At 40.3% G+C, this 26,046-nt stretch overlaps 1 protein-coding gene across 1 annotated transcript in view; it reads right to left on the bottom strand.

Annotated features, from left to right (window-relative positions):
• Cap2 (cyclase associated actin cytoskeleton regulatory protein 2) overlaps positions 1 to 26,046 on the bottom strand; it is a 149,002-nt gene that overhangs the window by 102,299 nt on the left and 20,657 nt on the right. The window contains exons 2-3 of the mRNA XM_010622909.3: positions 9,677 to 9,798; positions 6,303 to 6,403 (exon numbers count right to left, since the gene is read on the bottom strand). Of these exons, the coding sequence (XP_010621211.1) occupies positions 6,303 to 6,403; positions 9,677 to 9,797 (222 nt within the window). The 5' untranslated portion in view covers position 9,798. The remainder of the gene's footprint in view (positions 1 to 6,302; positions 6,404 to 9,676; positions 9,799 to 26,046) is intronic.

Here is a 26,046-nt window from a genome sequence, read left to right on the forward strand (position 1 = left end):
CTCCACGGCCTGCCTGTGTCTCTCTACTGAAGATTCTGATCCCCACGTCCCCACATCGACTCTCTCAAGTCTAGGGGTAGCAGTGGTTCCTGCTGTTGGTAAACCCAGGGTCCTGGCTGGGTTCTTACCACATCTGGAGATTTTTAATAGTTCCTTTAGTAAATGCTTCTCAACATCCCTGGTGGGACACGGCACTTGTATCCTCCCAGAACCTGAGAGATAATCCTAACGATCCTATCTTAGGCAACTTAGCCGAGGATACTTGTACAAATAGGAAATTATGTATACAAATTTACTGATGAGTAAAAGATTTAGAAACAACTCAGTGTCCAGCAGTTGGGGTTTAGTGAAATAAACTATGATATTAACACAGAGACATATTATAAAGCTGCACAAACCAAGAAAGCTCTATATTTACAGATAGAAGAGATCTCCAGACTATATGGAGTGAAGAAAAGAATGCGTAGAATGGTGGTCCATAATGAGGACCCAGCAGGCACCTGCCAATGTGATGGACTGAGATTCTGGAAACCAGGTGCCTGGGTGGCCACTGAGTCCGCCTAGTTCTTTAACCTGTCACCTGTGTCACATACCCTCCCTAGCTCAGAGCTTCTTTCTTGGTAGCAGACAGATGGAAGGAAGGAAGGAAAAAAGAAAAGAAAAGGAAGGGAGAGGGAGGAAAGAAAAAAGACTTTCTTTAAAGACAGAAAGCAAGAAAGAAAAAAGGGAAGGGAAGGGAAGAGGGAGGGAGAGAAAAGAGCAAACGATCAGAATGGTTGATTGATTTCTAAGTGTTTTCTTTCTTAAAATTGAAACTACCATTAATGGCTAAGACAAAAAGAAAGAAAGGAGATGCCTGATTTCAAGCCTGTATGAATCCTAGAGGCAGAAATCTTCACACAAATCTCTTACTGTACCTCTGCCATTTGGAGAAATCAAAAGACACACAGATCCTTTGGCCTTGTGACGGCCATGATACTCTAGATCTAGTTACAATAAAAGTAAGTGTTCACATTCACACAGGAGCGGGAAACTGGAAATCACTAGGAGGAGCAGAGTGGGGTGAACGAGATCTGGGTGGCTGGACGGCAGGAGTTGGTTTGTTGAGCCAACCCAGGTGATCCATCTGAGAACTTTTTCAGGGGTGGGTTTCGGAAAGGATCCAGATTATACACCATTAAAAATGCAAATGTTTACTTTTGTAATGAGTACAAATTATCATAAATATTTGCTAAGATCAAAAGAACTGGGAGAATACAGATACAATTTATACAACACACCACAGAACACCTTTGTAAGACCAAAAGCAGCACACGGAGCACAGTGGATCTTCTGGATTGAAGGGGTCAGACTGCTTCTATATGGCAGTATTTTATTTCTGTGCACGGCAGTATTTTATTTCTGTGCGTCCTTTTCTGCCATGACTTCTGCTTGCCTCTCCCGGGGCATAATGTCAACATTCATCACTGTAACAGTAATGATACGATAACTGTTGTGATTAAGCTCAAGAGAGTAATGTTCTTCCATCCTGTCAATCTTGGCATGGTGCGGGTTGCATTTCACAATGGTGACAGACATCTCATCACAGGGTCTTCATTGGGAAGCTGTGTTACTACTACTGCTTCAAGACGTAGCCAACTGAGGCGTCACTTGCTCATGCCGTGAGAGCAGAGACCCTTGGACTGAGCAGGTGAAGGGACCAGGGCCAGCTCTGAAACCCAGAGGTAGACAGGTTGGTGCTGGTCGCAGCAAGAATGGCTGCTCACTTTCCCATCCTTGGACTGCATCGCCTAACTAGCATGGCAGAAAATGAACAAAACATTTTGCAGATGACTTAAGTAGATAGAAAAGGCTAGGAACATTTAGAGATTGTGAGTCCTCAAAAGTGAAACTAATAATCATATGAAAGTGTTCGTCCTTTAAAAGTCAAGGGACACAGGACATAATATTGTACAGTGTGTGATTTAATCATATGCTAATGGGCACTAAGATTACGTGAATTTTATTTATTTTTTGTTCAAACGGTGGCTCTCTCATCTTTATTAAACAATTAATACATTTTTAGAAATCCATTTTAGTCAAGAAGGGGAAATAAACATTTCAGACTCCTAGAAACACTTCAAATGCAAAATCTGTAAATCTTCAAAAAAATGTCAGGTTAGGGAGAGCTATGATTTGAAGTTTCTTCCTAACTGTTAAATCACCTAGAAATGGACCTGCGATTAGTTCCACGTACCAGGAATAACAAAAGAAGAGCTTTGTTAAAAAAACAAAACCAAACCATATAAATCACATTACTTTTGTTTTTTACTCATTTATGGATAAAAAATGTTCAACCAAGGGCTTGGTATCATGTAGGTCCCGTTTTTAGAGGATTCTTCCCTTTAATACTGAGGACTGTATTTACTCGAAACACCCATTATAACATTAGGCATTGTTTAGTCTTTTTTTTTAAAGAGGTGCAAGCTGTGTCAGTGTTGGGTTGAAGAGTAATTTAAATGAGCCCTTTGGTTTATGTTGCGCACAAGAAGGCTTTACAAGATCTAATCTTCTCTAAACCTGTTTTGCTCCTCGGTTCAGCAGAGCTTCCTAATTGTAGCTATTAGTTCCCCCTTTTTGTGGTCTGTTCTGTCAATAGACTATTGAGTGTTCAGTAAATGAGGCCCAGTCAGCAGCCAACGCATCGAGACAGACGTTAAACCATAGCCGGGCTGCCCTTATTCATTATTAGTATCTGTGAAATGGCTTTTAAACACACGGACAGGATTTAACATGATGCACATTTGTGTCATTCTCAGATTTCCATACTGTACAATCAGGTATGTGAGGGTTTTTTCTAGGCAACAGGTGTGTTCCTGGGACAAAGTTCCAACCCCACTTCTGGCTTATGTGAGAGGCAGCAGCTGCAAGCTTAATGTGAATGACACATGGTTCTGTAAGAGACAAAAAATAAACAACTGTTCAGAGTATTAAAGCAACAGGCAGATGGACTATAGCTGCCTGTGCTTTTCTTTGTACCATGGAGCCAGGGTCTACGTTTTCAGAGGACAAGTGTTTCTCTCTTTTTTTCTTTCTTTCTCTGTCCTTCCTTCCCCTCCCTTCTCCTTTCTTCTTTCCTTTTCTCCCTTCTTCCTTCCTCCCCCTTCCTTTTTTTCTTCTTTGCCTGCTTTTAAAACATCTAATAGCACACATAAATTTCCTTAAGAATCATATATTTGTTATTGAGAATATTCTTTCATTGCAGTCATACTGCTTATAGAGTGATGAATGAGGAGAAAGAAAAAACGTAATGTAGATTAAGTTACGCTTTATAGCTAGCTCGCTCTGTGCTAAAAAGAATCCAAAGGGACTGTTTACCATGCAACCTGAAGACTTAGGATGCAAATCCTACCTTTTTCTTTTTAAATGCAAACATAAGTCCATTTTTATGGGCCTCCTTATCCTCTAGTTAAAAGCTTCTCTCTAAATTTTGTGAGATACTAGTAATAAGAGTCACAACGTACTGCGTAGCCCAGAAGCATAACGTCAACATTAATTAACGGTAACCATATGATCCAGTAATTATCGTGATCTCGTTTAGGAGAGCAAGTGTTCAGCAATCACTCAAGCATCTTTCTTTGTGTATGGAGGGTAGCACTCCTTTGTGTGTTTCCTTTCGGGTGCGGTCACCCCTCAGAATTTCAGGAAAGGAGCAGATCACGTCAATGACAGAGCTGTGTGAGAGGTGGGAAGCACAGTCTTAGTCCATAGACTTTTCTGGAACTCAAGTACAGAGTGTCTTTTCTCTTTCTTCACTGGGTGCTTTTAATACGAGTACAAAAGTGTGGTAAAAAAATACAGTGAATGCTTCACATTTAAAAAAAATATATATATATATATACATATATATCACAGTAAGGGACACATTGCCATTAAGCCCCTGAAAACTCCTCCCCCTCGCCTCAAACACACTTATCCCACTGTGCTTGACACTTTCAGAAGCAGTTCTGGGAGCTCTTTTACACGAGTGTCTTTACTTGAGCTGTCGTGGCTGCCTTGTTGTCTAGAACTGATTCAAAATGTTTACCTTTCATGGTTATACTGACTTTGAGGAAGAGCCAGAAGTTACACAGTGCCGGATCCAGTGAAGAAGGGAGATGACACACCATAAAGTTTTTATTTAACAGAAGTTGCCATAAATGGCGATGTGTCTTTTACTATAATATTTTTTTACACATTCACTATCATCTATGATTAAATACCTTATTTAGTAAAAATAGAGGTAATAAAAAGGACATTCTTTTTCTTGGGAGATGTGGCAAATAAATACGCTGCAATGTGACTGAGCCAACCATCTGAATATTCTATCACAGAGTCCGGATGCACAGAAAAATGGCACAGGGTACTGCAGTGATGTCTTAACTAGGAAGGAGCAAAGAAAGAATCCTTTTTGATGCTTTTCTCTGAATCTCAAACCACAACTTTCTTCAAGAATCAGATTTTCTGTGAATCTATGCTGAAAACAGTTTTGCCAGGATTGTGCCATTGGTGAAAAATCTATAGGCATATGGTCTTGGAATTCACTCCTGTGTGACAACAAAGGCTAGTGAAAAAGAAGAACTTGATGATAAATTTCTTTTAAAATTTTCAATTTGTTTGGGCTTATTAGACTCCTGTTAAATGCGCACAAACCATGACCAACCGCAGGCATGATGCTAACATTTTTAGCCATATAAAAAGTGTCTACAAGTGGGAAATTGCCCTAGATATCTTTAAATGTTTTTTTCAATACAAGAATTCCTGAATTCTTTCTATGATTTCACTTTCCTCAGTATTATTTTTGTAATTAGGGTAAGATACACATGACAAAACTTATCATCTTAATGCCCCCACTCCGCCCTGGAGAATGAATCCAGGGCCTTCACACTGAGCTCCATCCCCAGCCCATTTTTTAAAAATTTGAGACAGGAACTCATAGATCACCAAGTTGCCTCAGCTGGGCTCGAACATGCGACCCTCCTGCCTTAGCCTCCCACAAAGCTGGGATTAGCATGCACCACTACACCCAAGTCTTATCATTTTAAAATGTATGACTCAGTAGTGTTAAGTATTTTCGCACTGTTGCACCATTTTGGGAATTTCTTTTCCTCTTGCAAAAAATGAAACCACACTGATTCAAGAAGAACTTCCCATTTCCTTCCTCCCTCAGCCTATGGTAACATAACCCTACTTTGTCTCTAGGAATTTGACTACTAAATACTTCGTATGAGTGGAATCACACAGCCTTCATCTTTCGCATCTGTCTTATCTGCCTTAACATAATGTCCTCAGAGTCTTCCACTTCATAGCATATAACGATTATTTTTCATTTTCAAAGCTGAATATTCCGTTTTGTCTATGTACCACATTTCCTTTATCCATTCATCTGTCAGTGGATACCAGGTTACTTTTATATCTTGGCTCCTATGAATAACGCTTGTATGAACAGGGGAATACAGACATCTCTCCACACCCTGATTTCAGTGCTCTGGAGACAGACCCAGAAGTGAGACTGCCGAAGCATGCTGTAGTTCTACGGTCAGGTTGTAAGCAACTTCCATGCATTTTCCCGTAACGGTTGCACTATTTTATATTCACCAACAGTGCACAAAGTTTCCTATTCCTCCACTTCCTCACCAACACTTGTTATCCTCTAGGTCTTTCTGATAGTAGCCATCCTACGGGACATGAGGTGGCAGGCTCTGCCTGTACTTCAAGGAAAGGGGACAGGTGGCTGCTGACAGGGGTCTTTTTAAAGCTCAACCTAAGTCACCCGAGTACTCTGCTCAGTCCCTTCGTGGCTTCGCATCACACTGAAGCAAGAGCCGCGTCACTGGCCGTGACTGAGGCCATGCCACCCTGCCCTATCGTTGGGCCTCAGCCTGGACCGACTCCTCTGTCCAGACCTCTCCCCTCACTCACTCCATACTCCACCTCTGCACAAATGTCACCTTCCCAGAAGCACCTTCCCATAAGAGTATCCTTGTTATGGGGACTTTTGGTGTTATTACTCTGCTTTCTTTCTTTTTTTTTTTCCTATCTATACTACCCGAATAGGTTTATGTGCTACCTACGTTGTCTGTGTCCAGGAGTAAAGTGAAAGTTCTGAGACCTGTCCTTTTCATCCCTGACCCCCAGCTTTAGGAACAGCACTAGCAACACGCCATCAGAGGACGCTGTGGGCATGATCAGTACCTACATGAGAGTTTTAGCTCACCAGCGTGCCAGAGGCTGGGCTGGACGCCGAGAGCTCTCCACAGAGAGCAGGGGAGGAAAGTACTCACATGAGTCTCCACGTCGCCAGCTAGGGTCCTGCTGTTCCTTAAAAACTCTGCCACCATGCTGTTCATCAGCTTGTCAAAGGCTTCCACGGACGGTGCCACACCTTGGGAAGAGGGACACTTTGTTATTCCCTGGCAGTTTACTGAAAAGCTGGGACCATCTTGCATAGGTAGCATGGATATTCACTGTCATCTTTGTCACTGTTGCTAGTTCCACCACGAAGCCACTCCTTCACCCCATCAATGCCGAGCGCTTCTCCTCGGCTCAGGACGTCGTGGTTCACGCACATCATTTCACTCCAGTCTCCCAAGCCTACAGGGGAAACGCTGTCATCACCGTGGGATGGGTGAAGAGATGGGGGTGCAAAGAGAGCAGGCGATGGGCCAGAGTGACAGATCACACAAAAGGCAGATGCAAACCTGAACTGAGCTGGATTCGTCCAAAGCCCCTGCACTTTCTTGCTCTCTCCACCTGCCCAGGTGCCACATCACCCTTACCAACTGTACCAAGAGTTCCAGGGCAACAAAAAAGTGGAATGAACTCTGGGCAACGAACACTGATTTCACTCATTTTGTTGCTTCTTCACTTCCCACAGGGAGGAGAGATAACCACGGTGGGAATGAGAATCCCCGCTGAGCTCATGCACCTAAGGTTGGATCTGCCAATTTACCAATGTGTTATGTTTCTCTCCTTGCTTTTGAACTAATCAAAAAAAAAAAGAAATCGAAGTCCCTAATAGAGATCCTCAGCACTATAGGCTATTAAAAAATCCAATTCAAAGCCTAGCACACCCTTTTTTTTATTGTACAGTCATCCAGGTTCACAGAACTATAGGATAAAACTTTCTTCCTTTTCTCTTTTTTCCAGTTGCCCATTTCCAAAGGCCCAAAGGGTGATAGAAACTTATTTACAGCTCTCTGCTCCTACCATCAAACTTCCAAGCGGATGTCCACAGCCAAGTTGTCCTAAACTTCAAACTCAATGTGTACCAACTTGTACAACAAGGCATGAGCCCAAAGATTTCTTCAGGGCCCTTACGGAAACAGACAAACAAAGCTATCTATTGCTATGGGAGAGGCCAAGAGGTCTCTGTTGACTAAAGTGGGTGAAAGTTTTAGAAATGTGGCTGAGGCCCCTACACAGCAGAAGGTACAACAATAAAAGGGAGTATTTCCTGGTCTGTTTTCATCACTGCTCTCCGTTTACCTTCGCTGGGCAGACTTTGCCGAATGATCTGTCCTTCCCCAGCCAACCAACATGCTTTGAGCACCTCTTAACGAAAGCATTTGTGGCTATGAAGAGTAATGCTTCTAGACCAAAGATTCTGGAGGATTAGAGCGGTGTATAATTCATCTGAGATCTCCTACCACAGTGCTTGTCACTTGGCAAGAAAGAAGAATCATCTCTTCAACTGTTGGGCTGAACTCACCTGAATGTTGGAGTGCAGTTCCCCACATCATAATGATGTTTGTATTTAAGGTGAAAGGTTGTTCTTAAGAATATATCAACAATGAAATTTAGAAATCTACCAAAAGTCACTACTTAAGAAGAAATAGAGATAATGTTGTTTAGAATTAGTAAAATGTTTTAAGGATGGATATCATTCAGACATCTTACAAATGACCCTACGTATTTCTCTATTTCATTTAAAGTAGGATAATAAATTTCCAGCTGAGTTGTTTCAGACCTCTGCTTTAACAATTGCTTTGAAATGATTTGCTATATTAGAAATTATTTGTTTAAATATCAAATGATTTAATTATATATCTTCCTATTTTACTTAGCCTACTAATTTTCACAGAAAAGTTTCCCTTTAATAAAGAAAATAAAAAGTTCAGTCTATTACCCTTCTGGATATGTGAGGTTTAAATTTGTATTCATGATTTTTTTATTTACTCAACAATATGATGTAATTCTCATGGCAGCTGGATTTTAACTTTCTTGTGTATTGACAGGTTTTACAGGTTTGGTCAGCAATCTTTTGGTAATGTCTGTAATCACTTGATGCCAATGGCATAAAGAAACAAAGTTACTGGGAAGAACATGAAATTTCTTTCTTACCAATCAGGTTTACCAGTCTCATATACCAGCTGTACAGTTAATGAAAAGAGGCTTAAAATGAAATCATAGATGAGTCTCAGTCACTGCGAAAAAACTTAAACAGGGCCCTGGCAGCGTTCCTTTAAACAGCACTGCCTTTCAATTCATTCAAAGCATTTTAATTTTCATTATGTTCAGGGGGGAAAGACACAGCCAGCACATTTGTGCTCACACAGTAACCTCTGTCCCATGGCGTGTTGTGCAAGGCATGGCTCCGATGTAGGTCTTTCCTGGGTAAAACAATTTTGAAGTCTCCTTTTCCCCAAGGCTTTCTCAGTCCCCCACAACCCCACGCAAGAAACCTAACAGGATTCAAAACAGATGAGATAAGGAGGAGACCAATGTGGGACAAAAATAAAATTGCCATATTAAATACAGATTGCCCAGCTGAATTTGAATTTCAGAGAAGCAACAAATAGATTTTTAGTGTAAGTATACCCTGCAGTAGAGCCTGTGTAATATTTGGGACACATTAAAAAAAAAAACCCCAAACCCCAAACTCCAAATTGTTCTTTATCTGAAACTCCAGTGTAGCTGTTGTCCTGTATTTTTATTTGTTAAACTGCAACCTTAGGCAAGAAGGAGTTGGAAAAGTTATTGTAGATAACTTGGAGAGTCTGCCATAAAAGGTACCCTCTTAAAGGAAGTACTCTTTAATTTTGATCCTATAATTTAAAAATCATTAAGATTAGCATTACGGCCGTGGTGTAAAGAGTGCATCTCGTTGGGAGCAGGCAAACGTAAACAGTGGTGTGGCCCTGAGGTTTCCATCATAGCAGGCTTCACATCCGTCATAGCTTCCTTCAGAGCCTAAATGCAATGGTTTGCCCTGAAAATTAAATCTACACAATAATTCCTTCCAGTTTACATTCTAATTGAGAGCAATTGTTTCTCTTTTTTGATAATTACTTAGATAATATATTTAGCCCTTGAGTGTTGGAACAGCAGTCGAAACACTAGAAAGAAGGAATAATGACATCGGGTAGCTGGATGACGTTCTTAAGGGGCGCAGATGTTGGTGACTTTTGTGAGTGTGGGATGAAACTTTAAAAAAAAATCTTAGTTTTTTAAATTGGTGCATAAAATGTGTACAATATTTCCAAAGGACGAAAGCTTATCTTTTTCTTTGTCTTTTCCAGAAACTGCTCGCCTCTGATTAATGTTCTGGTCACAAATCAAGGAAGGAGAAAAGAAGCTGGCAGTAGGTGGTCAGGTTCCGGAGAACTACACGAAGCGCACCCTCACAGACAGAGAGACGACAGCAGTGTGGTCCTACCTCCGCTGACACCGTTCACTTCCCCACAGCCCCCAGGAAGCCTGTGCGACTCCGCGGACAGGTGCTCCAGCCGGCTGACCGCGCGCTCCAATCTCTCCACCAGCCCCTGCAGGTCGGCCATTCTGCAAGGACAAAGGCACAAAGAGAGCCCGCATGAGCACCAGCGAGGGTTAGCAAACCGGCTCCACTGCACTCAGCAGCAAGCAGGAAAAGAAAGACCACCCGAATGGCTTTAGTTACCTAACGAAAACTATTTCTATCTGTCAGGGAAGTACGTGAAATTCAAAAGTACACAACATTTGGAACCAAAGAAAGCAAATGACATTGAGCTTATTTTCTACAGGATTCAATATTTTTCTTTAAAAAATGTAAAAATGAATACATATGTCACAGATATTCACTCCCTTTGCATCACTCTCCAGTGCCTGCTGGGACGCTTCCTTGTTACCCAGTATGATCGAGACACAGCACTTATGGACGAACATGCGCACACACTCCTCTGTGTTAATATTGCCAACTCCTATTCTGCTGAGTAGTGGGAGAACATTTTAATTATTTCCAGTAATTCTTCCTATTAAAATATAATTCCCCAGGGGACTCTAAACCCACGAATAATCCTTATTTACTTGATTGTGTGAAACCAAATAGCCCAGAGAAAGAGAACTACGCGTTGATGAAACGGTGCGTTATTCAGCAGGCAAAGAGAGGCCATTGCCTCCAAGTGCTAGTTGTTATTACGAATTTATTTCAATGTTTCTGTCTCTCCTATTTATTTATTTACTTAGCAGTACTGGGTAGTGAACTCAGAGCCTTCACACTGAACTGTATCGCCAGAGTATTTAACAATGTTTTATGGAGAAGACGAGTTGCCCAGCCTGGGCTTGAACTTTTGATATTTTTGCCTCAGCCTCCCAGGATGATGGGAGGACAGGTGTGTTCCAACAAACCAGGCTGTTCAGTTACTGTATTTTATTTTAGATTTTGGTACTGGGGATCGAACTGGAGTCCTTGTGCTCACGAGGCAGGCGAAGGAACCACTGAGCTAAATCCCCGGCCCTTGTTCAGTTATTTTAAATTAAAATTATCCTTGGATGGTAGAATTTTAAAATATGAAAAATGGTTATTTTCCTTTTGTAATGTTGCTGATTATTTTTAGGCAAAATTTAGTGTTAGTTGTGGTTATTAGAAACAGGATTATTTGTTACCCAGGATTCTTGCTGGTATAAGAAAGGAAGGAGGGTCCATGGCAGCACAACAGGAGGAGCAGGGCAGCTACTCCAGCCAACCCTGCACCCCGGGTGTGTCAAACTGCCAACTCCTAGCCAGCTCTGCACTTTGGTACTCCTCAGCACAGGACCACAGAGCTGGGGACCAACCAACTGACCTGATTGTGGATGAGGCCAGTGACCCAAGAAAGAAGGCGAGCCCCAAAGAGTCAGCAGCTTCGGGGAGAAACAACAGGGGGGCCCAGCAGCCATAGCCCCACGGAAAGGCCATGGCTGTTGTAAACTACAAAAATAGAGTGGTGTTTTACCGTGAGTGAATTCTTCATAGAGGGATAAGCTGGAGAAGAAATGCAGTGCAGAGCCCACCATATTGTTACAGGTAGTTTCATTGGGTGCAATTTTGGGAAGAGGTCGACTGTGTGGGACTGAACTACAGAACAACTTCACGACAGCTTTATCCCAGGACTTTCAATGTTACCCTAACATAGTATGAGCAACAGCCACAGGAAACAGACAGGAGAGGGTGAGGAATAGACATGGATCTCCTGAGAAGTTCATGCTCAGGCTCATAAGGACATGGGGCCCTTCACTCTGTGGTGGAAGGCTCGGCTTGGCAGGTGTGGCTGGTCCTGAAGGTGATGATGCTGACTCCAACAGTTTGCTAGAGCTCCCCTGTCCTTCTGCCTACATCCAGCAGAGACTGGTAGTCTCATTACATCCCTGTTTGCCAACGTGAGCAGTGGTGTGCCTTTGCTTGGAAAGTTGCCATGGTGTAGGGTTTATGGGTGGAGGGGTTTCTAGAAAATGGGGCACTTTACAAATTCAGACTATAATGCTGGACAGATAGGACAATGACTTGCTGAATTCCAAGACTGTAGGTCCTAGAAGGGAACCACCCATTTGGAAATACAGAGGAAAAAAAATTTGACCCATTTTTTTCTCTTTTAATTAAATTAATTAATTAAGGTGGTGTTTGGAGGGTTTTTTTTTTTTGTTGTTGTTGTTTTTTCTTTTTATCGAGTTTACTGGTACAGTCTAGGTCTACAATACAGTTACATTCATTACTGGGATCCTGTACCTTCACATGACAGGTCTTGGTTCTCATTTATTCCCCTTGTCCCTGCCCTCCCTTCACCCGCTCCTCCCCTCCCCATTTACAAATGCTTTAGTTCCATTTTTTCATTTTCTTATATTTTTTTTCTTTTCCCTTATTCCCTTTTCCTTACCCTTCCCACTTTCCCTACACCTTTAGCCCATTTCTTCTTATTTCACACTATTAATTATCCCATTAGGATCTTGTGTACTATTATAGTTTTTCATACCAGAGAAACTACTCAGTATTTACACATGTGTGACATTTATTTCACTTAAGAGTATATCCTCAGTATGTATCCATTTTCCTATGAATGACTCTAATTTCTCATTCTTTATTTCTGAGTAGTATTCCTTTTTATAGAAAAACCACATCTTCTTTATCCAGTTTCCAACTGAAAGGCAAATGGGCTGTTTCCAAGTTTTAGCTATTACAAACTGTGCCACTATAAACATTGGTGTGCATATATCACTGTGGTATGATTCCTTTAATTCTTTTGGAAAGATACCGAGCAGAGGGATGGCTGGTTCAAATGGAACCTCTAGTCCCAGCTCTCTGAGGTATCATTTGGAGGTTTTTTTATCCTATTTTTGTTTCCCTTTCTTTTTTGTTTTGGTCTTCCCCCTTCTCCCTCATTTAATTTCTCCTGTGATTACTTTTGCTTTCTTTTTTTTTCCCAATCTTCTGTCTGTTTTTATCTTTTTCTTGTTTGTTCTTTTCTTTTACTTTTACCTAATACTATCCATTTGCTTAATAGGATCCTTCATTTTTTACCATCTCATTTTCTTTTTTTTTGTGGTGTATTTTTTGTTTTGTTTTGTTTTGATACCAGGGATTGAACTCGGGTCCTTGCGCTTGCAAGGCAGGCCACCGAACCACTGAGCTAAATCCCTGGCCCTATCATCTCATTTTCTATTGCTTAATTTTTCAAATTTTATTTTTCTTGTGCTTCCATTTCCCATATCCTCTATCCTTACTAACAAAACCATTAAACTTTATGAATCTGTAGATAATTAACTATATGCTATTACTGTTGAATACTGTTCTATTGTAAGTGGAGGTAAAGTTGTTCCATTTAGTTGACATATTTACTGTATGTCAATATTTGATCTGTTTTATTATATATACATAATCATAGATCTCTATACTTAAGGATGGCACATCATTGGTTATCACAGTATGTCAATATCAAGTTTGCTTTTGATGCTATTGTTGTTGTTGATCTTATCACCATGGCAGGGGCGTCATAGTTGCTCCTATCAATTGATCTTTTCTGTATTCCAATACCTGGATTGCCTTCATGACATTAACAATGCTATGGCTAATTTCTGGATAAATGGGTACTGAGCCAAAGTACACTTCAGCCTTCTCTCCCAAATAAATAGAGGTGGGGAGATCTTGGGACAGAAGCAAAGGCCTACAGTTAATGATGGCCAGAGTGTGTCACTGAAAACACACTAACTAAAGAATCTCCATACTAGCAGCAAAGTCTTCAGCTATAATCAACCTGCAAGCCTTACCACAGGAAATAAACAGAAAAAAAAAACCCTCAGCAACATGAGAAGACAAAGCAACAAAATGCCCCCCAAACACCTAACTCCCCCCAAACTAATGAAGAGAGCACTGTGGGGGAGAAGATCAAAAGTCACACAATTGAATTATTTGAAAAGATAACAGTGGAGATAACAAAACAGATTAATACGGTGCTTGGTGAATCCAAAGAAGATTTAACTAAACAGATAATGATCCTAATAAAACGATCAGTGAATCTACAGAAGACAGCAATAAAAAGCAAGTTGAGCAAACAAAGAAACACAAAACATGGATGTCCAGCATAAAAAAATTAGAATCTGTGAAAAGGTACCAAAGAGAAATTGAGGAGATTAAAAATTCTGAAAGTGTGGGTAGCAGAACCAAAGTGAGGACAGAGTGTCAGAACTAGAAATAGGGCTGTGGTCAGTGATTGATTATTGAGAAATACCTTAAAAACAATAAGAGAATGTGAAAAACGGATCTAGTAGCTTCTAGATGCCATGAAGAAGACCAATCTAAGCTTAACTAGAATTAGTGAAAAATCACAAAACAGCACAAATATAAAAAACCTGTTTACAGAAGTAATAGTAGGAAACATTCCAAATATGGGAAAACAACTTAACACACAGATATATGAAGCATACAGAACTTTAAAGAGTCACCATCAGAAAAGAACCATTCCATGAAACATCACAGTAAAAATCCTAGAAGTCCAACATAAGAAGAGAATCTTAAAAGTTGTTAGAGAAAAGTGATGAATCACTTACAAAGGAAAGCCCATGAGAATTACAGCAGACTTTTCAACACAAGCCTCAAAGTCCAGGAGAACTTGTAGTGAAGTCTTTCCGCCTTAAAACAAAAGAAGTTCCAACCCAGACTGATATATCTTGCAAAATTATCTTTCAAAATGGATGAGGAAATAAAATAGCTCCATGATAAAGAGTACTTGAAGAAATATATGACCACCAAACCAGCACTACAAAAAATTCTCAAGGATATTCTAGAGACAGTGAAAGTTTAAATGTCAAAAGGTCAAATGAATGAATGCACGAGGTAGGATGAGAAATTAAGTAGAAGGGAAAGACAGGAAAAAGCAACAGTAAAATAATGCTATAACAGGAACAAGTCAATATCAGTAATAACTTTCACTGTGAATGGTTTCAGTTCCTCAAAAGACACAGACTGGAAGAATGCATCTAGAAGCAAAATCCAATGGCATGCTGTATCCAAGAAATACATTAAACTCAAAAAGAAATTCACAGACTAAAAAATCAAAGGATGAAAAATAATATTCTATGTAACAGGAACCTGAAAAGAAGCAGGAGTGACTATCATAGTTTCAAACAACATGGAATTCAAGCTGAAATTAATCAGAAGATGCAAGGAAAATCACTACATATTAGTTAAGGGAAAAGTATAACAGAAGTAAAAGTTAAAAGGACATATGTACCAAAACAATGGCACACCAAACTTTATAAACAAGCACTATTAGATATAAAAAACAGGTAACATTATTACAATTATAGTGGGGAACATCAATACCATACTATCACAGTAGATTCACTAGACAAGAAATCAACAAAGAAACATCAGATTTGAATTAAACCTTCAAACAAATGGACTTAAAGGTATCCACAGGAGTGCTCCACCCAACAACAGGATGCACATTCCTCTCAGTAGCACATTGAACTTCCTCTAAAGCACATTAAACTTCCTCTAAAATAGACCACATATATCCAATAGGGCATGCTTAAGTAAATGCAAAAAAATGAAATAACACCATGCATATTATCAGAGCATAGTGCAAGGCAACTAGAACTCAATTGCAAAATACACCACAAAAAATACACAAACACATGGAAATTAAATGACATCCTCCAGGTCACAGAAGAAATCAAAGAAGAAATAAGGCAGTTCCTAAAATTAAAGAATAATGCCAATAAAACATACTAGAACTTATGGAATGCAATGAAAACAGTCCTGATAGGAAAGTTTATAGCTGTGAATACTCATATCACAAAAACACAGCCAGCCCAAGTAAATGACCCAATAATACAAGAACAATCCAAGTCCAAAGCTAGTACAAAGAAGGAAGATAATAAAGGTAACTGTAGAAATCAATGAAATGGAGACTAAAAAAACAATATAAAGAATCAATAAATTTAAAAAATGTGATCTTCGAAAGAATAAAATGCATGATCCTTAGCCAATCTTACCACAAAAAGCAAAGAAAAGATGCAAATCAATGGAATTAGAAATGAAAAAGTAAAATCACAAAAGACACCACCAAAATCCTGAAGATCATTAGGAAATGTCTCACAAAACTGCTTCCCAATAAACTGGAGACCCAAGAAGAAATGGAGAAATTCCAGATGTATATGAATTACCAAAATTGAACTGTGAAGACTTAAAAACCCTGAATAATTCAGTAATAGGCAATGAAATTAAAGAGGTAATAAAAAAAATTTACCAACTAAAAAAACCCAGGTACTGGTAGATTCACAGCTGAATTCCACAAGAACTTTAGGGAAAAATGTAACTTCTATAGTCCTCAGACTCTTCAATGAAATTGAAAAGAAATGAGCACTCCCAAAGTCATTCCTGGAAGCTAGCACTACCCTCATTCCAAAGCCAGACAGGGATACAATCAAAAAAGAAAACTATAGACCAATCCCTTTAATGAACACTGATGCAAAAATCTTCAACAAAATACTAGCAAACAATGCAAGAAATTATTAAAAATATCATATATCATGATCAAGTAAGCTTCATCCCAGGAATCCAAGGATGGTTCAACATACATGAATCAATAGATGTGATATACTACATAAACAGAAGCAAGGACAAAAGTCACATATTCATGTCAATAGATGCAAAGAAAGCCTTTGACAAAACCCAACAATCCATTTTATGATAAAAACCCTGAAGAAAATAGGTATAAAGGACTTTATCTCAATCTCATAAAAGCCATTTATGATAAACTTATTGCCATCATCACATTAAATGCAGAAAAACTGAAAGCTTTCCTTGTAAAATCAGGAACAAGATGAGGATGCCCATTATCACCACTCCTCTTCAATACAGTCCTCAAAGCATTAGCCAGAGCAATCAGGCAAGAGATGGAAACAAAAACAAAAACAAAAACATAGGTATAGGAAAGGAGGAAGTCAAATTATCATTATTTGCTGATGATGTGATCCTCTAAAGAGAAGACCTGAAAATTCCATGAAAAGACTATGGAAATTAATAGCAAAATTCAGCAATATAGCAGGAAATAAATCAACACAAAAAATCAGTAGCATTCCTTTACACTGATAATGAACTCACTGAGAAAGAAATTGAAAAATAATAAAGAAAAAATTGGGAGAAAAAAATAGAAATAGAGCTTTTGCAAATGGGATGGGGATCAAGAGATGGAAGGAAAAGGCAGGGAAAGAAGGATCAGGGACGGAAACAGAACATGTGTTACACACATGTACCAACTCCTACAATAAATGTAACAATTACATACTGCAAACATGTATTGATAAAAATTAAAATAAAAAAAGGATTGAAGTTGACTAATGGATTGGGGATAAAAGTTGAATTGGATAACTGTCTTTCCTGCTTCTAATATCTAAATGAATGTGTGTAGGATAACTAGAGTGGTGCTTAAGTTCATGAGCTTGATTAGTTCCACAGTTCTGGGGAAGATGCCCGGGTTTGTGTTCCTGTGGGGAAGATGGCAGCAGTCATGTTCATCGCCCAATGTGAAGTTTGCTAAGGGAAGCAAAATGTTGCCAAACTCTTTGTGCATGAATTGAATTGTTCGTGAACAGAAGCATGTGTGAACTGAAGTATTACTGTGCTTTAAAGTTACTGATTGTAGGAATGATATTTATGTTTCTCTTGGGAATGGAACTCAGTCTAATTTGTCCAAGTTCATGAGATCCAGCTCACAGGCACCACAACCCTGACCGTATCTACTTTGACTACCTTTGGCAAAATCAGGCTGCTATAATCAAATACATCTCATCTCTCAGCGCCCATGGTTCTTCTCACTTTTAAGAACTTTGCAAGTGTTTTTCTCAGCAAAAGAGTGGCAGCTTACTTCCGAATCACAGGCACTGCTGCCCTAGAACATGGTAAGATTCCTTGCTCTGAGTTGTGCCAATATTATACGTTTCTCCTGGGAATCAGGTCTTTTGTATTTGTTATCTGTGTGTTTTGATTTTAAATACAATGATGACATGCTGTCGCATTTTTCACATGCAAGGTAATACTTATCAAAATACATGTACATCGCTGTAGTTCGGCATCCAATGTCAGTCATAAGATATGGAGGCAGGGCTCACTGTCTATTTTGGAAAGTCATCGCTCCTGAAACTGCCAGTAGCATCTCTTTCGAAATATGGAACAGTGTTCTCTGCACAGCTGAAATCAGCATCTAATCCCAAGGGGATTCAAAATTAGAAGTTTCTCATCTATTCTTTTCCTCTTCACATCAGAGATTTGACTCCATCGTGATGAAAGGAAGAAAAAAAAAAGACAGAAGAAATTTAATTGAATCCTTTACATAATCTTGCAAGGGAATTGGGTGTCTTGTAGGTGGGTGAAGGCCATTTGAGAAATGATGAAAACCCCTCCAATCTTTTAATAGTTGCCCATCTGCTCAGTTATCTCTGTTCCCTGTTACTCAACTTGCCAAATGTTACCACCATGGACCTAGCCTGCAACAGGAAAAAATGTGTTTGCTTTGTTAGCAAGCTCCCTACCCCACAACAGGAAAGCACCAGCTACCCCCAGCAGCTCCCAGATCAAGCTCTTTCAGGAAGGCCTGTTACATTTCACACTTAGGACTGCCATCTCTGACTGTGGCTTAATCAGACTCCCGACCAGACCCCAACTCATGCTATCTGATAGTGCTCCATCTGTTGAAAGACACCAGGAGTTAGCCCATAAACTGCAGGGCTGGGCAGATTGCTATGGAATGCAGTCTGAAGGAGATGTGGATGTCACATCATGTCAAGTCACTACGAGCAAGACCAAAGTCTTGCCACAGCCTCTAAAGGCATTAAAATACAGGTCACACAAACAAGCTGAAAAGATGTCTCTCCATTTAAAATTTTAGAACGGCAGGTTCCAAGTGAAAACAGCGAATAAGGAAAAGAAAGAATATACCAGGGTACATATTAGCATTCCCTGGGAGACTGAGGGGTTGGCCTAAGATAGGTGGCCTGCCTGTCTTCCAAAATACACCCCCATACATGCCTTCAGATGCTACGCTGCTGTCAAGAACGAGGACAGAACAGAGTTGCAGATTCTCCACGTTCTTCCCAGGCGTTCCCATATGCCTTGCCTTTTGAAAGGATGTAGCCAACTTTTGCCAGGAGTCAGGAATTAAGAACTAAGTCATGGAAATGCACAGAAGAGTCTCGACAAATACAGACACCAAGGGCAGGGTCAGGAAAGAGTCACAGCTGGGAAGACAGGCAGGAGTTTGGGTCAGGAGGCCAGTGGATATGGCAAGACAGTGGGATATGAGACAGTGAAAGAATCAGGGGAGGAGCTGGAAGCCAGATTCACAGCTGCAGAATCAAGGGGCTGGGTCTGATAATGCAGCTCAGATGTGGCTGTCCAGTTTCTAGTTGTTTTATTCAAGTAGGAGCCAAGCCAAGGTGAGATCCCCTACAATGATAGCTTAAAGAGGACACGTACAAAACAGAGCAGAAAGTAAGGGTGATGGTAGGAAAAACAAGAAGGAACCTAGCATTTGTGACTTTATCCTTTTAGTAATCTGTTTTAAGAAACCATGCTGAGGTGAATCTTAATTCCTGGTTTTGTATTAATTTTTGAGTATTTTCTTTCTAGTTTCATTATAATGAGAAGTATGTCTACTCATCCTTGTCATTTTTTATTGGAATTTCCCCTCACATTTCCTCTCTTGTTCTATATTTTGGATGCATAGTCATTGTAGGTATCCAGCGGACAGTTCAATACAAGTGTACAATGTTTAACTATCAAATCTGAGTAATTAGCATTTCATTCTCCCTTTACTTTCGTCATTTCTTTGTATTTGGAAGCTCTGAGATCCTGTCTTCTAGTTCTCCATAAAACACAGACTAGATTGTTGGAGGCTACAGCCAACCTACTATGCTGCAGGACACCAGGACTAGGACTTATCCCTTCTATCTGAGCATATTTTGGTATCTGTAATCCAGCATCCCTCACTCTCCTCTTCCTCCACCCTTCCTACACTCATCCTTTTCTACTCTCTTCTTGAGATCAATATTTTTAGCATCTCTTCATCTGTATCTATTGTAATATCCTTTACAGCAAACTAGTAAACATCAGTGTTTCTGTGAGTCCTGTGAGCTGTTCCAAAATATCAAATGAACTTGAAGAAGGATTGTGGGAACTTCAGTTTACCAGGTGTGATCCAAAATTAAGACAAATGTTTAAACTAAAAGGTGTGCTAAAGTAAAGGACATACTACCATGAATCCCTTTCAAAATGCTCCCCCTTGCTTCAAACATACTTATCCCATTGTTCTTGCCACTTTCTGAAGCAGTTCTAGGAAGTCCTCTTTTGTGAGGGTCTTCAGTTGCACTGTCCTGATTGATGTCCTGAATTAAGTCAAAACATTTATAATTATTTCTGTCAAATAAAAACATCATAGTGTGTCCTCATTCACCTTATTCACTGGATTTACTACTGTGTGACTTCTGGCTCTTAAAGTCAAGACGACCACGAAAGGTAAATGTTTTGAATGGATTCAGGACATCTAGGCAGCCATGAGAGTGCAACTGAAGACCCTTACATAAGAGGACGCCCAGAACTGCTTCAGAAAGTGGCAGGCATAATGGGATAAAAGTGTTTGAAACAGGGGGAGTGATGTAAAGGGGGGGGGCGTCAATGGCAATGTGATTTTTTTATAGTAATAAATTTTAAATAATTTAAACATCCATCATATTTCTATCACACCATGTATAACTGGTTGGCCAGAAGCACATGTAAAACAAGCTGGGACTGTGACTGGCATTTGAAGGAAGGGGCAGCCTGGGGACTGAGTCCTCATCCTCTGGGATCTGACAGAAGCTCCAAAGTACACAGAGTCAGAACTGAATTGAATCAGCAGACCTCACTTAGTTGGTGTCAGAAGTGATCTGTGTCATGAGTGTATAGTAGGAGAAACTGAGTCTGAGTTTGTTTTTCTAATGCAGGGCTCATTACGCATATGCCATCTCCAAGGACCTTTTTAGGGATTTGATCTTCAGGAAACAAGAGAGGTTATTGATGCATTTCTTTGCAAAGTGAGAGAGGTTGACATAGTGAAATTATGGTGGAGATAAAAGACTACAGAAGGAGTACACACCAAGTGACCAGTTGGGGGGTTCTAGTGGTCCCGAGGGCAATAGGGTAGCTTAGTTTAGATCAGCAGAGGAGGCTGGTTGTGAGAGACTCAAGAGGTACAATTAATGGGTCTGACTTCAGCATGGGGTGCGGAGACAAAAGACGATATTGAAGATAACAGGGTGTGATAATGGGCATTTGAAGGTTGGCGAGATGTGCTGAGTTGAATTTTGGACATGCTAAGTGTCAGCTACCTTTAAGTCATACAAAGAGATATGTACAAAAGGCATTTGGCTATACAGAGATCATTTTTTGGCATAGAATGTGCTCACATATGCATTTGAGAAACATTTCTGCTTCATGCCAAGTGTATGGCTAAGATCCCTTAGAGAGGAAATGTCAAATGAAGAGGGAGTAGGACTGGGCCTTGTAGGAACTACAGGCTTGATGACCAAGTAGAAGAACATGTATACAAAGAATGATCAGAGATGTAGACGGAGGATGAGAAAGTTGTTAGGTGCGCAGAACCAACAACCACAGACATTCTGCCTGGCTGTAAAGGAGAGAAGACAGAGAAGTTGCTGGGAGCATGCAGGGCTAAGATATGATTATCTTTTCTTAAATAAGAGAGACTTGTAGAGGGGGCCGGGGATTTAGCTCAGCAGTTCGGTGGCCTGCCTTGCAAGCGCAAGGATCCGAGTTCGATCCCCGGTACCAAAAAAAAAAAAAAAAAGAGAGAGAGAGAGAGAGAGAGACTTGTAGAAGACTTGTAGAATTTAAAAGTTGGTGTAACGCTGTGGGAGTCCATTTGTGTGCCATCCATAAAATGACAATATTAGAAGTACAATGGTTGCCAAAGGATAGGAACAGTGGGTCTGTGCCTATGAAGGATGGTCCTTGGGAATTCCAGCATGGACATCCCTTGGTAGTGGTCTGAATTGTGTATCTTGACTGCAGTGGTGGCTACATAAATCAAAACATGTAGTGGAGTTCAACAGACAGCTACATAAACATGGACGGATGCATGTGCAAACAAATGACATCAAAATAAAGCTGAAGTTCAGTCAAACAGTACCGCATTCAACATCAGTTTTGCAATACAATAATACATCTATCTAAGACGTCACTATTAGGGGAAGCGAGTCGAAGGATATAGAGAACTCTGGATTTTTTTGCAAATTTAAGACTATTTCCATGTGCAGTAATTTTAGAACCCAATGAGAATGAGAAAGAAAGACATGAAATTCACAATAAAAAAGATGTCCTGGAGAAGTGTCTTTTCTTTAGCCATTTGTCCTTTAGGTGTAGCAGAGTCACGACCATGATGGTCACTCCCCGTGTTGTATGCAAAGTACTTCCCTTACTAGAGTCAAACTCGGAACCAGAACTTTTCTCTGGAAGATGCTCTCCAGAGGCAGTTTGGCTGAAGGACAATGCACACCTGCTGGAAGTGAGACCTTCTTTGTTGTCTACAGCTGGTCATTGATGGGGACTACTCCATCCTGAGAGATCAAGCCTTATTCACCATTCCACATTAGAATAAGCAGGAGCATATATACTTTAACACACCAAGTTAGCCAGGTACTACAGTAAAAACCTACAATCTCAGCACCTGGAGGATTACTGTGAGTTTCAGACCAGCCTGTGTTACATAGAGATAGAAATTTCAAGGCCAGCCTGAACTACATAGCCAGACCCTGTCTCACCACCACCCAGATAAATAAAATTCTAATTTGTGTCTATTTTTCTGGTACAATCCAACATATGCACAGAGAATACTTAGACAGCAAACACCAGTTTAACCCAGGTCAAAAACTGTAACATTACCTTAGATATCAGTACCACAGATATCTCTCACGTGATTCCCTTACTTTCTTTTTAAAAATAGCTTTATAGATGTACGACTAACAAATGTAAAACACATCTGATTTAAGTGTGCCATTCACTGATCTTTAGTATATTTGCAGAGTCATTCAGCTGTCACAACAATCTAATTTTAGAATCTTTCCATCGCCTTATAAAATATGAGTTTGCCGTGTAGATATAATGGGTAGTGTTTGGCTTGAGTGTAGGGTTAGATTTAGGTTTAGGGGTAGGAATAGACTCCTAATTTCATGACCTGTGTAGTGTAGTGTGCGTTTGATGGTGAGTATTAGAGTTAATGCTAGAAGAAGGATTAGGAATGATTTAGGAAAATAAGTACTTGGGTTAGGGCTCATGGTAGGATTACAGTTAGGGTTAGGTCTGAGGTCAGTGTTAGGCTTGGAATTTCTGTACCTGGGTATTGTAGTGGGTTTCAAAGTCAGTATCAGCATTAGATTTGACTTTTGGGTTAGCAACAGTTTAGTATTTCAAAAACTGCTGTATTGGAATTTAGGAATCATGATGTTGATTAGGGTTTGAGTTAGGACGGGTAAGGGGGATACGGATGGAATTCAAGGACCTAATAATTTGCACGTGAGAATGAAGTTGAGGGCACTTATTATGAAGGTGAGGTGGACTGTGTGTTTACAGGACCTGAGCATTGCAGTGTAGATATAATGGGTATTGTTTGGCTTGAGTGGAGGGTCAGCCTTAGGTTTAGGGGTATGAATGGACTCCCTATTTCACTACCTGTGTAGTGTAGTGAGGGTTTGATGGTGAGTGTTAGTGTTAATTTTAGGTGTAGAGTTAGGAATGATTTAGGAGTGTAAGTACCTGGGATTGGGCTCATGGTAGTGTTAGGGTTAGGGTTAGGGTTGGGGTCAGCGACAGCCTTGGAATTTCTGTACCTGGGTATTGAAGTGTGGGTTTCCTAGTTAATATCTGCATTAGATTTGACTTTAGAGTTAGCAGTAGTGTAGGATTTCAAGTATGGCTGTATTGGAACTTGGGAATCATGTTGTCAGTTAGGGTTAGTTAGGACTGGTGAGAGGAATATGGATGGAATTCAAGTACCTGATAATCTGCATATGAGAATGAAGTTTAGGGCACTGATTTTTATGAGGGTGAGGTGTACTGTGGTTTTCCAAGTACCTGAGCATTTCAGTGTAGATATAATGCATAGTGTTTGTCTTGAGTCGAGGGTTAGCCTTACATTTAGGGGTAAGAATGGACTCCCCACTTCACTACATGAGTAGTGTAGCATGGGTTTCCTGGTGAGGGTTAGTATTAATTTTAGGTTTAGTGTTAGGAATGATTTCAGAATGTAAGTACCTGGGATAGGGCTCATGGTAAGTTTAGGGTTAGGGTTAGGATTGGGGTCAGTGACAGCCTTGGAATTTTTGTACCTGGGTATTAGAGTGTGGGTTTCATAGTTAGTATCAGCATTAGATTTGGCCTTAGGGTTAGCAATCATGTAGGATTTCAGGTACAGCTGTACTGGAACTTAGGAATTATGTTGTCGCTTAGGGTTAGGTTTCAGATTGGTGAGAGCGGTATGGATGGAATTCAAGTACCTGATAATTTGCATGTGATCATGGAGGTTAGGGCACTGAGTTTTATGAAGGTGAGGAATACTGTGGGTTTCCAATTACCTGATCATTTTAGTGTAGACATAATGGGTAGTGTTTGGGTTGAGTGTAGGGTTAACTTTGACTGAGTTGTAGGAATACACTCAGCTTTTACCTACCTTTGTAATGTAGTGTGGGTTTGATGGTGAGTGTGAACGTTAATTTTAGGTTTGGTGTCATGTTGATTTAGGAATGTAACTACCTGGGTTAGGGCTGGTGGTAGGGTTAGGGTTAGAGTTAGCTTTGGGGTCAGTGATAGCCTTGGAATATCTGTACCTGGGTATTGGAGTGTGGGTTTCATAGTTAGTACCAGCATTAGATTTAGTCTTAGGGTGAACAATAGGGTAGGATTTCAAGTACCACTGTATTAGAACTTGGGAAGCATGCTGTTGATTAGGGTTATGCTAAGGGATTGGTGAGAGAGATACGAATGGAATTCGAGGACCTAATAATTTGCATGTGAGAATGAAGTTGAGGGCACTTATTTTTATGAGGGTGAGGTGGACTGTGTGTTTCAAAGGACCTGAACATTGTAGTGTAGATATAATGGCAGTGTTTGGTTTGGGGGAGGGTCAGCCTTAGGTTTAGTGGTATGAATGGATCCCCCACTTCACCACCTGTGTAGTACAGTGTGAGTTTGATGGTGAGTGTTAGTGTTAATTTCAGGTTTAGAGTTAGGAATGATTTAGGAATGTATCTACCTGGGTTAGGGCTCATGGTAAGTTTAGGGCTAGGGTTAGGATTGGGGTCAGTGACAGCCTTGGAATTTCTGTACCTGGGTATTGCCGGGTGGGTTTCCTAGTTAGTATCAGCATTAGATTTGGCTTTAGGGCTAGCAGTAGTGTAGGATTCAAGTTCTGCTGTATTGCAACTTGGGAATCATGTTCTAGGTTAGAGTTAAGGTTAGGATTGATGAGAGGGATATGGATGGAATACTGGTATCTGATAATCTGGATGTGATAATGACATTTAGGGCACTGATTTTTATGAGGGTGAGGTGTACTGTGGTTTTCCAAGTGCCTGGGTATTTCAGTGTAGATGTAATGAGTGGGGTCTGACTTCAGAGGAGGGCTAGCCTAAGGTTTAGGGGTAAGAAGGGACTCCTCATTTCACTAACTGTATAATGTAATGTGGGTTTGATGTGGAGAGCTGGTGTTAATTTTAGATTTAGAGTTAGGAATGATTTAGGGATGTAAGTACCTGGGATAGGGCTCACAGCAGGGTTAGGTTTAGTGTTAGGGTTGGGGTCAGTGACAGCCTTGGAATTTCTGTACCTGGGTATTGCAGTGTGGGTTTCCTAGTTAATAGCAGCATTCAATTTGGCCTTAGCATTAGCTATAGTGTAGGATTTCAAGTACCGCTGTATTGGGACTTGGAAAACATGTTGTGGGTTAGGGTTAGGCTTAGGATTAGTTAGAAGGATATGGATGGAATTCAAGGACCTGATAATTTGCATGTGAAAACGAAGGATAGGAACCTGATTTTTATGCGGGTGAGGTGGACTGTGGATTTTGAAGCACCTGAGTATTGCAGTGTATATGTAATGGGTTGTGTTTGGCTTGAGTGTAGGGTTAGCCTTAGGTTTAGGGGTAGGAATAGACTTGGAATTTCACTACTTGTGTAGTGGAGTGTGGGTTTGATGGTTAGTGTTAGTGTTTATGGTAGGATTCCTGTTCGCAAAGATTTAGGAATGTG

The sequence above is a fragment of the Fukomys damarensis genome, unplaced genomic scaffold (assembly GCF_012274545.1).
Source record: "Fukomys damarensis isolate Sample0158 unplaced genomic scaffold, DMR_v1.0_HiC HiC_scaffold_10, whole genome shotgun sequence".
In the NCBI taxonomy this organism is placed as follows: Eukaryota; Metazoa; Chordata; class Mammalia; order Rodentia; family Bathyergidae; genus Fukomys; species Fukomys damarensis.